The following is a 13,178-nucleotide window of genomic DNA, read 5'->3' as shown; positions in this document are numbered from 1 at the left end:
AGCAAGAGTTTCTCCACTTGAGAAAAAAAGTGACATTTGCACCTCTTACTCAGGATGATACATCCCCCGTGACCGCGGTGCATCATCGTCTGTCGAAGCTTTTGCTGATTCTGAGTCATCTGTGATGGAACGGTGTGTGTATGCGTGTGAAACGTCTTTGAATCTGTTTGACGAACACCGCAAAGCTGATGTTTATTGTTGATGGTTTATGTAGCAGAGACATTTCACTGCCATCAAACCTCACTGAGGCTGTGCCAGAAATATCTTGTCATGACATCAGGCTGTCTACATTTGGGAGTTTATCCACAGGAATATTAAAAAAAAAAAAAAGCAGGCATCACTAGACAACAAAGAGGGCTCAGAAATGTGAGGTGCGCTGCCAGTAGCTGTTCTTAAGTGATTCAACTTGTATTTTTTATTTTTTGCTAAAGACACTACATAGGAGCAGGAAGCGCCTGAGTGACAGTGCAGCTGGGCCCGATCCCAGATTGTGGTCCTAATTAGCCAAATGTCTGCAACCCTGAACTTCTTGTACTGTGATAGAGAAGATTTCCATATATATTCTTACATGTAAATTTACCAAGATTTATCTTCAACTTAAGTCTCAGCTCCACAAATTTTAAAGACTAAATCACGTATTGACCCAGAGATGTTATCACAAAAAATGCAGCACAACATAATATTGTGATATTTGCCTGAATGAGATATAGTCCATAACATACTTTCAGTACAGATGGACTCATTGGATGACACCATCTGTGCACAAACGCTGCTTCTATTTTCGAACACAATCACAGATCAGAATCGTGGCCATTGTTTTTCTCTTACTGAATATTTTGCGTTGGTTGCGAGCTCCTCCCCCTCCCTCAGCCAGCTGATCATTGGTTTTGGATTTCCCTGGGCAGAGCAGCTAAGCAGAGTGCTTCCCCCTTCCTTCGCCTCCACATACTGCGGCGGTGTCGCTGTAAATGAAGGTGGGGCTGTGGAGAGAGTAAAAGAGCAGTTGTCACTACAACAGTGAAAATTTAAACTGAAACAGTAATCATAAAAGTACATACATGGGATTTTTAGGCGTGTTCGTGGCTCTACGGATGGAAGTGCTGGTCAATTCATCACTTTGGTCCAGACTGAAATGTCACAACAACTATTGGGTGGACTGCCATGAAACTTTTGACAGACATTCAAGGTTCCCCAAGGATGAATCCTACTGACGTTGATGGTCCCCTCACTTTTCATCTAGCACCACAATGAGGTCAAAACTTTAATTTGTCCAATAGTTTAGTTAGTTAATGACTAAACATCTGCAAAATTAATGACATTGCCAGCATCTTTAAGTGTTACCAGTGTTTCTTTTTAATTAGTAAATTTTAACAATCTGAAAATCAGCATGTTACCATGTCAATGTTACGGTTAAGCTCAAAGCACCGTTGTGCCAAAATACAGCCTCACACAGCTGCTAATGTGGCTTGGTTTTTCTAAACGCATGATTCTTTTTCATACCCTCATGAAGGTTGTAATGTTCACCTTGTGTTGAAAATGTTTTAGAAAGGTGCTGATTCAACACTATTGGTCATTTAGGAGGACTGTAGTTTGTGAAGCTGCTAAACTATGTTGTGAAATACTGAGAGGTGTTTTCAGTATTTTGTCTAATCCCATTTATGTCAGTGATGCACCACAGACTTCATCCTTCTGAATAAGTCAACACCGACCGATCATTTGAACCTCCAAAAGTAGATCAGATACTGGGTGATGTGGCTGTCACAGTTTTCTGTACCAGTACAGAGGACACAACAAAGGTTCGTGACAAAAAACATATTTAAACCTAAGGAAACCACTTGGTGACATCAGTTTCCACCTGATGTTTCTGTGTTTCTGAGCTTCACTAACAGCCACAGGGGAGCTCTTCACCGCCTACTGTAGGCCAACAAACTGTACTTTCCTCAGCCAGCTGCTTTCACCATTTCAACATAATATTTTGATTATAAATGGTGGCACTGTGTTTAGTTAAAGAGAAAAAAGGTGCTGCTATACAAGTGGGTCACCGTTTGCCGCTGGGAGTGTTGCCATGCTTCAGACTGCACACAAACACCTGGTATGGAGTAAACAAATTGCCCAATTAGCACATTTAGACATCTGCCTGTCCATACTGCCCTCTCACTCCCTAACACTCATCACATTATATGATACAGTAGATTAAAGGTAGAGCCTAATAAAACGCATGACTGGTTTATGTACCCCTGGCTAATGTGGCTGATGGGTCAGCGGCTACAGTAACACGGATCGTGACGCATCATTTTAGTCATTAAGAGACAACCTTGTGCAGTTGCTTCACCGTGAGTTTGTGCTTTTATCTTAAAATACACATTATTGATTTTCATTGGGAGATTTGACTCCTTCTAATTATTTAACCACTGAGCTGCTCATAGCTGCATCCACCTCTCATACAGTGTGCAGGCACTCAGTGGTGCATTGTAACTAAGTACATTTCCATTTTCTGTTACTTGATATTTTTACTCCACTACAATTCAGAGTGAAATATTATACTTCGATTTTATATGAAAAGTGTATGGGGGGATTTAATCACTGGACTTCACTACCTAACTGTATATAAATCAGATAAATATGGCTCCACCAGTAAAATGCTGCTTACACACTGACACGTCAGTATCATCAATAATTCTGCATATGCTAGAACAAGTATTTACTTTTATTACTGTAAGAAAATTTTGCTTTTACTTAAGTAAAAGTAACAATAGTAAAAGTATCAGTGTTACCACAGTGTCAAAAGACTGTCAGAAGTCCTTAATTAGTTACTTTACACCACTGTTTTTGTTTAAGGATCTGATGACTTCAGTGCTGTTATTAATTTTAATCCTAATTCTGATTTTTTCTCAAGGGATTAAGCATAATTTGACAAGAAATAGGTGGCACACATGGCAGTGACAGCAGCGGGTACATTGGTCAACCTGGGAGTTGTTTCACGCCGTCAGGTACGGCTCGTCACTGAAGAAGTGTCACTATGGCTGGGAAACCTGGGAGTTGCTCTACAAAAAAATAAAAAAAAGTAAGCTGAGTGTCAAATTCCTGTCCTACTTACTGCAGCTCTTCATCAATTATATACATTAAAAGATGCTTGAAGATGCTGCGCTCCCGCCTGTTCTTCTCTGTAGACCACACAGCACATCAGCAGATGGCCTGGATGCTAAGATGCAGGGTCTGGTCTGCTCTTTGAAGGTTTACATTTGACTCAACTCAAGTGCGTGTCTGCATCATTTTATTCCCTCACTTGGTCATTGTTTCCTTGTCTCTGCTCCTGAGAGAATACAGCTACACAGAGTACACATTTTTCATTGATTTCGCATCATGAGCCTCAAACGTTTTAGTGTAAACTGCTACGAAGAGAAAAGAGAGGCACACAAGGAGACTTTCCTTCTTCTTCTAATGTCAGTATACTCAAGGTACTCACTTCCTCACTACCACACCCCCATCATCCACTACAAGATATTGATGTCTTTTGAGATGGTCACATTATGTGAATACAGAGTCATAGTGTCTTGGTTAACAAACATGAAGATTAAATGTTGGACCCTGACCAATCACAACTCACTGGTTAACTTCACTGTTCCACTTAATGTTTAAGTATGCTCATTGTTGGTGGTGAAGGTGGGGTCTGCCTTTTGCCAGTGACAGAGGAAGTATTCAGAGGTAAAAGTACTAATACAACACTGTAAAAATAATCCATTACAAGTTAGACTACTGCACTGAAAATCTTACTTGGTTATAGGTAAGTATTACCAGAAAAGGTGCTTCAAGTATTAAAAGTTAAACTACTCAATGGAGAAAATGACCCCAGTGATTGTTATTCTGTCTTACTGACATCCACACATTAACATGTTAGAGGCATTTTACTGTTGTAGTTGGTTGATCTGGAGCTAATCTCTGACTTATTTATATAAGACTGCAAACAATGATTTTAGATTAATTGGTTGCTTGTTTGACTGACACCTTCACAATGCTTGTTTTGTCAAGCCGACAGCCCAAACCTCAAAATTATTACAAACAAAATTTTAAAAAGAAAATAATTACATGGAAAAGCAGTAAACCCTCACATTTGAGAAACTGGAACCATGAAATGTTTGGCATTTTTGCGTTAAAATGACAATAAACAAAGATTAAAATCACTGCTAGTTAATTTTCTGTCAAATAACAAAATGAAAAGAAAATAAAGTGCAAGTACACAGTACTCAAGTTTAATGTACTTATTTACATTCCACATGTGCACCATGTTTTTACACTGTGCTCATGTCATATGAAATGAATGGTAGATTTGGCTAAGATGTTGTTTATGCTAATAATTTGTGAATAATTATCAAAATAACAGCATATCCATTACATTTGTTTTTAATTACACTGAAGAAGTGTTGGCTGATGTGAGGAATCAATTTTTTTTTTTCAGGCACCTCTGTACTGGTAAGCACCAGGTTGGAAATATAACAGCTAGGGTTAGGATTATTTACAAGTCAGAAACTCATAATTGTGGTAACTCAGTAACTCGGTAACTCATCAGGTTAGGCCATTATTGTGCTCATAATGTGTAATGTGTTTCTGGAATTACACTAATGTAGCTAAATATTAAATTCTTTTCTGTCCATCGTCCATTTGTCCATTTGCTTATGTAAGCCACACATGAGTTTCTAATGGGATGATATTTTAGTCCATGTGAGCATTATTTAATTTTAATCTTGGGGTCTCATATGGTCCTGAGGAAGATTGTTCACATGGGCTCCACTTGTGGCCACATCGGGCCCATTAGTGACTGACAAGGACAGACACACATGGGGAATACATGGAGCTACTGGACAAACGAGCTGGCATTTGGGCCCCGACTGGCTCAACCAAATGGGACCTAAATGCCAGGCCATCACTAACCTTGTGACACAGTGTCAGGGTCTAATTTTTTATGTTTCAGCGTAGGCGGTCTACTTTTTTGATGGCTGAAAAGCCTGCTGATGCTGGCAAAATAAAAAGAAGAAGGCAGGACAAGGGAGACAAGACTAGAGGGGAGATGAGAAGAGGAGATAGAGGGAGGGTAGAGAGTGAGAGAGAGAGAGAGAGTGGCCTTAGTGTCTTTTTTTGGGCACAAGGCCTTGCCATCTGACACCTGCCACTGAGTGGGCATGAATTCCCTGTCCGTTTGGCAGGAAGTGAAGGCCAGCAAACAGGAACTCAAAGGAGGAGTGTATGCAAATACCAACGGCCAAAGGAAATGGGTGCCCTTAGTGTCTGTGTGGAGGCCAGACGAAAATGGCACCTGCTTCCCTCACAGACAGCCATTTAGAGGACGACAGTAGCATAAAGTCTTCATATGAATTCCCCTGTTAGATGTCTAGACATTGAGACAACTGCTGCTTTTGGTATTGTCATGAATGGCTGCCTATTATTCAAACAACAACCCCCAGAAAAAAACAAGTATTGGTACCTGTTAAACTACAAGTGCCCACGAGTGGTGATGTGTCTCTTTAGCTACATATGTTACACACATGAGGTAATGTAAGATGCCTTAATTTGAAATGCCAAATACATGTGACATTCAAGGATATTATTAGTTCTGCTACAGCCCAAAGAGCTCAGTTTCTGTTGAAAGGCCTGACAGGAGTGGAGAGCAGCAGAAGAGGGAGGGAGGGAGCAGTTGAAGTTAAGAGTGAATACTGATGAGGCAAGCTACAGAGATGCAGTATGCCTACACAACAAGACATTCATGCGCACACACACGCACACGCACACACACACACACACACACACACATGCTCACAGACGTTCGCAAACTCCAAACATCACGAGAGTGTGCAGGTGACACTCGCGGCAGAGCACGACCTATTCACTCCTCAGCTACGACTTCAACCAGGCAGACAGAGATCTCATTTAGACGCGTGCAAACACACACAATGAGACGCCCACGTGTCCAAAAGTGCAGTAAGTAATTTGCAGCGTGCAACGTGCTAACCCCCACCCCCACTGACACACAAACACACACAAAAGAAAACATTATGTTCTGCATTGATAATAGCTGTTTATACAGATCAGCATTTTTTATTCCAAAGTGATTATGCGGTGCAATGGGCTTCATAAATGGTTCTTTACACAGTATTTTGCATACAGCTTGTTGTAATCATTATTCAAATACGAGAATTGCATCCATTGTAAAACATATGCATGATCAAATCGAATATGCATGAGTTTCACACAGCGCTCATAAGTTCACAGACCAAAAATATACATGTGAATGAGCCTGACAGTCCTTCGCTCGCAAAGTCTCTCTCTAACAACACAGAGGATTACAGCTTTCTGAAGTCAGAGACCTGTGAAGCTTTAACACACACACAAAAAATCACCACTTCTGGCCTGAACCTTTCGTTTTTAAATGCCTGATTGGGAAATATTCCACCACTCATATTAACCAGCTGCATAAGACCCCACTAAGAAATGCAGAGGAATGCAATAATGCTACAAATTAAACATACTACTATGCATGAATCTGCTGCATTCACTTTGACTGCAAACAGCAAGCCTTTATTCAATTTCATCTGCTGCAAAACATATGAAGCAGCTTAGCATAATATCAGTCTAAAAAGCACCCCTCATATGAAACAGATACAGGGCTTTAAAAAAATTAAACACAAAGACATCATTGTCTCTGTAGTCTCTGGTTCTCTGCAACAATGTGAAGACACACTTCACACAGGATTCTCTGAGCCACTGGGGCATTCCTGGGAAATGCAAAGGTGCAGATTTTTTTTCCGCCTGGTCATCAGTTTGATAGCTCTCAGACTATCACAGACGATCCCTGCCGGAACCGCCTTAAACAGGCCACAATCAATTCTCTTCTAACCAGCCTCTCATACCGTTTTACACAAGGAGCTGCAGGGATGATCCAAAAATGGCGTCTAACAGTCAGACCGGCCTGGTAAAAACTGACCACGGCAAAGTCTTTACATAGAACAACCAGCGTGACTGAAAGGTTGCAACTTACGATTAGTCTCTTTGTTTTTCGTTGCTTTCTTTTAGAGGAGATTTTACAAATGCCCTTTTAAATCATCATAAATCACAGGGGTCTATATTTTAAGATTCTTATGAATGTAAATACTCAAAGCAAAGAGGAGTAAAGTAATTGATTAAATACATTTTTTTTTCATATCAAATGTCAGAAAAATAGCAAAAACTTCTCAGTGGTGCTGCTTATAAATGCTTAACAGGAGTTTTAAAGGATGAGATATAGACGTTAAAAAGATACTAGTACAGTATAAATGTAAATAACATGTTTGATGTTATTCATTTACTTCTGTCAGTGCATCTAATAGAAAAAAATCATTATAACCTTTCAAAAGCACAAAAGGTACAAGAAAATATGATCAAAATCTCTGTTACTTAAATTATCATTATTACTCAAGCTACACACTGAAACATAAATGAAGAGTTAACTAAACTACAAAATTATGCAGCATTACAAATGCCTGACCTTCTATACTAGATAATACCAGACTGACATATGGAGCTTATGTGTGACACAGGTTTTATTTATATATACATATATATATATATATATATATATATATATATATATGTTTTTGTTTCATTCACACCCACAAACACACGTTCCCAGGTCAGAGAGCAGGCTCAGGCTATATGATTAAGTGACTCACCATTGACTGTGAGGTGCACCCAGCTGCCATTGTGGAAGGTGTCGTACTGTTGCTCCAGCATCAGGACCCTGCACTCATACCAGCCCTGGTCCTCGGAGCGCACTGGGTCAATCTGCAGGGAGGCCTTCCCATGCAGAGAGGCTCTACCTGCAGACAGATGGGGATGAGAAAAAAAAAAAAAAAACCAAACACACACCAGAATTAACCTCCTCAGTGCTACACATTTATCTCTCTCTGCTTTTCATGACGAATGCGTGCTCTTTTCCAGCAGTGGTTGGCTCCTCCATTTAAACTCACACCTAGTAGCTTTGCTGGTCACCACAGAGATCCATCATAGCAGTTGGGGGCTAAGTGCTTCACTTCAACCCTTTTTTTTCCCTTTCTCTTGCAGCATGAAACACATTTATGACATGCTGGGTTGGCCTTTTGCATCCACAGTAGCCTACAAATCATGGTGTAGTATTTTTGATCAGGATCTGAAAGGTCAAAATACTGCTTTATCTTCCAAAGAGATTAAAAAGATCATATACTCTTCCAGTGAGCACTGCATGTTATTTGGATTAAATGTAACAATCCATAAATCCTCTCTTTTTCCTTTCTCTCATAAACTCATACTAGCTATCAAAATAAGCACAAGCTTTTTTGATGCACAAAGTCAGGGAGTGACAAACAAATGCTTTTTTTTTTTTTAACCGAGTTATTCCTATTCTGGAAGAACAACAGGTTGGAGTTTGTCCAAGCACTGGATGGAAGGCAGGAAAACACCCTGGACAGGTTGCCAGTCTCTCCCAGAGCTAACAAAGACAGACAATCCCGAACACTTACTGTACATTCATATCTTCAGGCAATTCAGAGCCTTCAATCAACCTGTCTTTGGACTGTTGGAAGAAACACAAATGGATATACACACACAAACAGCCCAAACTCGGAGGATCATTAGCAAAAGAATCTTGTTTGTGGATTTAAAAAAATGGTTTTGACATTTTGGGAAATATTATTCGCTTTCTTGCCGAAAGTTAAGTCGAGAAAATCAATATCGCTCTCATACCTGTCTGTTGAATATGAAGCTACAGCCTGCAGCGGTTAGCTTAGCTTCCAATTAAACTTCAGCTTTTGTACAGATTAAACAAATGAGATGTATATATGTTGTTACTTATTGATCTTTAGAGGTGCTGGTAGGTGGATTTAGTTATTGTTGGACAGAGCCAGGCTAGCTGTTTCCCCTTGTTTCTTCTCTTTTTGCTAAGTTGAGATAACCAGCTGTTGGCTGTAGCGTCATAATTAAGGGGCAGATAAGAGACTGATATCGATTTTCTCATCTAGCTCTCAAAAACAAAAAGAATAAATATATTCTGATGAACTGTCAACATTTTACTGTAAATGTATGACCGCCTGGTTGAGGATTTATGTATAGAATCACCTAGGAGCCATACCTTTAGCTGAATTAAATTTAAGTTTGTGGTGTCAGTGTGGAAAAAGACCAGGCCTGTACTTCACAGAAATCATCCATTTCTCACAAAACTTCTCCATCCACGCCTTTTTTCTTCAAGGCTGAGGATAAATTGGAATTCTAAAAGGAGGAAATCATAAGGGATGAGAGAAGTTCAGGAAACCAGGCATGGTGAAATCTTCAGCTGCTGAGCTGTCTGTCTTCAAGCCTCCAGCCCGCTGCTCACATGGCTGCTTCTGACAGCCCAACAGACTAAAACACTCGCTTCTGCTCTGTCTGACGAGTGTTCTCAGATGAAGCATTTTTCCAAACTTTGATGTGTAGATGTACTGTAAGCACTGTTTCCTGTTACTTCAGACTGAGTGTCAGGCAAATATATTGATGTTGAGTGTGGGCTGAATTGCTCTCTGAGCACGGCATATAAATGGGAGCGATAGATACCCCAACCCTGGGATTGCTGCCATAGTTGGGGTAGAAAACTGACGTTTTTTTCCCCTCTCTTTTTGTTAGCAGAAAATCAATACAGCAAAGAGGAAGAGAGAAGAGTAGGGACTGCAGTCTTGCAGTAAAAAGGTAGCTTGTCTTTAAAAAGTCCAGGTCTATTTTTGCCTGGGCATTGAAGTGCTGAGTGGGGTGGGTGGTGGCGTGAAGGGTAGGGATCAACCTCAGCTCCCATTTGTCAAGGAGTGAGAGGGTGCTGCTGTAAACAGAGTTAACGGCACTGTATCCACGTCAGGTCCATCCCCCCGGGCATACACCACTTACACAGGGTTCTGTCTACTGTGAAAACAGAGGAGCTAACACCTTGTTCAGATCACATCACAAGCTTTGTCAGATAGGAAAGCTTTGGAAAGCAAACTCTAAAGATCCAATATAACAAAGTTGGCGGACACAGTGACTTTTGATCCCAAAAGACCTATGATTAAAAGAGGAAAATCAGAGCTTAATGGTGTAAATAACAACATTAACATTTTGGCTATTCACTAATTTTAAGGCTAGCATTTGGGGGGAACTTGGACACGGGACCTGCAAGACCAAGCATTTACACAATGCCAACAGAATACAAAGAACTGGAGAACCTTGTGTTATTTTGACTTGGGAGCATTCAGGCATTATTTCACAATGCTAAGTGTATGGCTAGCTGTGTAATTAAACCAGATAAACAGGCTGAAAACTATGTATAGCTCCTTTCTAACTGGCCATATCAACTGAATTATTGCTAATACTGCATCTTATTGATGGCGGTTTTGCAGCTGTTTTACCACTGGTTTATTGAAGCTTCTCTTGTTCTTTTCATCAACAGGGAGATATCACGGCTGTCAGAGATTTCTGTTATCTCTTACTTGGAATTAAAACTACCTGGCTTAACGTTTTTTCCTCACATGGCTGCTTATACTTACAGTCTAACAATATGCAGCATTTTCTAACATACTGCTAACTGCATAAAGTTCTAGCAACTCAATTCAAGAAAACAAAGCAAAATGACAAAGCCACACAATATTTTTTGTGTTCACATGATCATTAACATCACCCTGTCTTTTAACAGCGAGAAAAATGTGATATTTTTCATCAGTAACCAACAGTCTCCTGTGTACATATAGGAAAAGTAGATCAGAACAGTATAAAAGCAGTACATATAAAAACATATGCATATTATTCTTGTGCAGGCTGCAGCTAAATCCAGTGCTAAGAGAGATATGATTTAGTTTTCCAACAGCTTGTCCCAAAGCGGGAGAATCTGACACTAAAATTTCACAAGCTGTACATCTGAATTATTGATTGCGTCTTTGCTCGAGCGGGCACAAAAATAGATGTTTTTAAATGTTGTAATTTCCATATAGCCGCAGGACAAACTGGCAAAATGATCCAGGATAGATTTTAGTCTGCAAAGAGATATGTACCATTTCTCATTTAGCAGCAAAACAGACAGGGAAAATACACAGTCGTAATAAGAAAATGTCTTCTCTTTCATTTGAATTACATATGAAAATGAATATATTGCAGGCCTCTTAACAATTAGTAGGACTGGGAACTGAACAGTGCTCACTGACCCAGTCAAACTGAGTCACATTCAAACTAGATGGACTTGGTGGATGGATGGAATCAAAAATGCAATCTGCACAACTCTGCACTTTGTCTATACTGTAAGTACAGTATTCATGGGTAATCCACTGTTTTGGTAGCAGCTGTGCGATGGAATAATAGCACATTAAGTCTATTCACCAATTTTATTCATATTTGAATTGAGTGATAACAATTCATGGGAATAGCCCAAATGACCCACACTGTCACTATGCACATGCAATCCCCAGAATACACTTTAATCTATGTAATGAGACTGGCCATATTTGTGTTGCATCTGTTCACTGGTAATTCCTCAACGGTAGACTTGACGGCACATGGCAGAGGCCCACTGCTAGAGCCCCGGTGAGCACAGTAGAGCGCGATGCTGTTTGAGAAGCGCTGTTCGCTCATACCCTGCTGTTAGTCAGGAGGTTTAAGTAAACAATGAATCGTTCCAGTGGCTGCAGCATCTACAGTAGCCACTACAAAACAAAAAGGAGGGTTCCCCAGACAGTGAGTCACTGCCATTAGTCTTCTTTGCAGTGGTGACCTTGCTTGAAAAAGCCCCCAGAGAGGAATTTCAATGAATTCAATAATATTCACACTACTTCCACTCCACTCCAATTGAGAGGGGAAAAAAAAACTACAGAAAAATCTGTTATGTCCATGTTTAGTTCGCTCACACTAGGGAGATGAATCCTGCAGCTTTTCGACAAGCTGTGTTTTGCCTTTATTTCGCAGCATATTACTGGGTCAGGCAGAGGGTTTTATGCTTGGTAAAGAGGTGGGAACAGGATGGGGTAATTCTGACCTCGTTCTGACAGTTCGCCATCTTGTCACAGACACAGAAGCAACATCAGAGGAACCAATTTCCTGCTGTAAAAAGCCTGAGTAAAGGCAGTTGCGGACACATTGTCTAAGCCAGGAGAGGGAAATTTTAAGGTTGTGTGATGCTGCAGTGAAAGTGAACACATATCAAGTGCTCTAACATACATAGTTATGTCCTAATTTTAAAGCTGACATAATCAATATTTAGATTTTATTCAGCTGTGGATCAAACATGAAAGGGGTTGCTCACACGAACAATAATTAGCCGACACTGCAGTTCACTTCAGGTCTAGAGAGCTTTATAGCATCTTTAAGTTCATTGTCTTGGTTTTACAGCCCACTCACTGCTCTCTTAGCATAGTTTTCAGCCACAAAGGGTAACTGTTTTCAGCAAAAAAGCTCTAAAAACTCGCCCTAAGCTACCTGCCCAGCCCCAAACAGCAGAGAAATAAAGTTTGGGTCTAGCTGGTGAATATAGTGGGGCATTTAACACCTAAAGAGCCAGAAATTTCCTCTGGGAGTTGGCTTAGACCAAAAACAGAATGATTCACCAGGTGGCCAGAAATGCGACTCCCAATGAATGCTAATGTTGCTCTGTATCTGCAAGATGCGTTAATTACAATGTTTGCTGACAAGTTCAATATATTAACTTAAAAGGACAAAATACAGTACACTCCTTTGCCAGTTTATTAGGTACACCTAATTAAACAGTCCTGCCATAAATGCTACCTACATGATGGTTATAGTGTTCAGTTTTTGTTCAAATTGTTTTAGAGAGGCGCTGATTCAACTGTACGGTCATTTTAGAGGCTGCACTTTGTGGTGTGGTTGAGCTGTATTGCATTGTACTGACAAGTGTTTCTATTATTTTGTCCAGAGTAGGCTAAATAACAGACATACATCTCTGCCAACTGAACATATGTCCATGTTGTGTCAATAATTTGTGGATCATAGGTTCATATAAGGAATTATTTTCATGATTAATCTTCATTTGATTACTTTTCTTTATAAAACTCCTGTTCTGTTGTACAGCACATAGTTTTTTTTAATATACTGTATTGACTCTATACTATCTGTGCTCTGTGCTGCATCATCACTGGAGTGTGTAGGAAAGCATGTATGTACAATGCAGTTGT

At 40.0% G+C, this 13,178-nt stretch overlaps 1 protein-coding gene across 1 annotated transcript in view; it reads right to left on the bottom strand.

Annotated features, from left to right (window-relative positions):
* The window catches only part of igsf9ba (immunoglobulin superfamily, member 9Ba), a 71,642-nt gene that overhangs the window by 37,932 nt on the left and 20,532 nt on the right, over positions 1-13,178 (bottom strand). Inside the window, 2 exon segments of the mRNA XM_018668251.1 lie at positions 829-980; positions 7,701-7,847. Coding sequence (XP_018523767.1) covers positions 829-980; positions 7,701-7,847 — 299 coding nt within the window.

Source organism: Lates calcarifer, linkage group LG21 (assembly GCF_001640805.2).
Source record: "Lates calcarifer isolate ASB-BC8 linkage group LG21, TLL_Latcal_v3, whole genome shotgun sequence".
NCBI lineage: Eukaryota > Metazoa > Chordata > Actinopteri > Centropomidae > Lates > Lates calcarifer.
The sequence above is the reverse complement of the archived record's forward strand: the minus strand, read 5'-3'. Positions and strand labels throughout refer to the sequence as shown.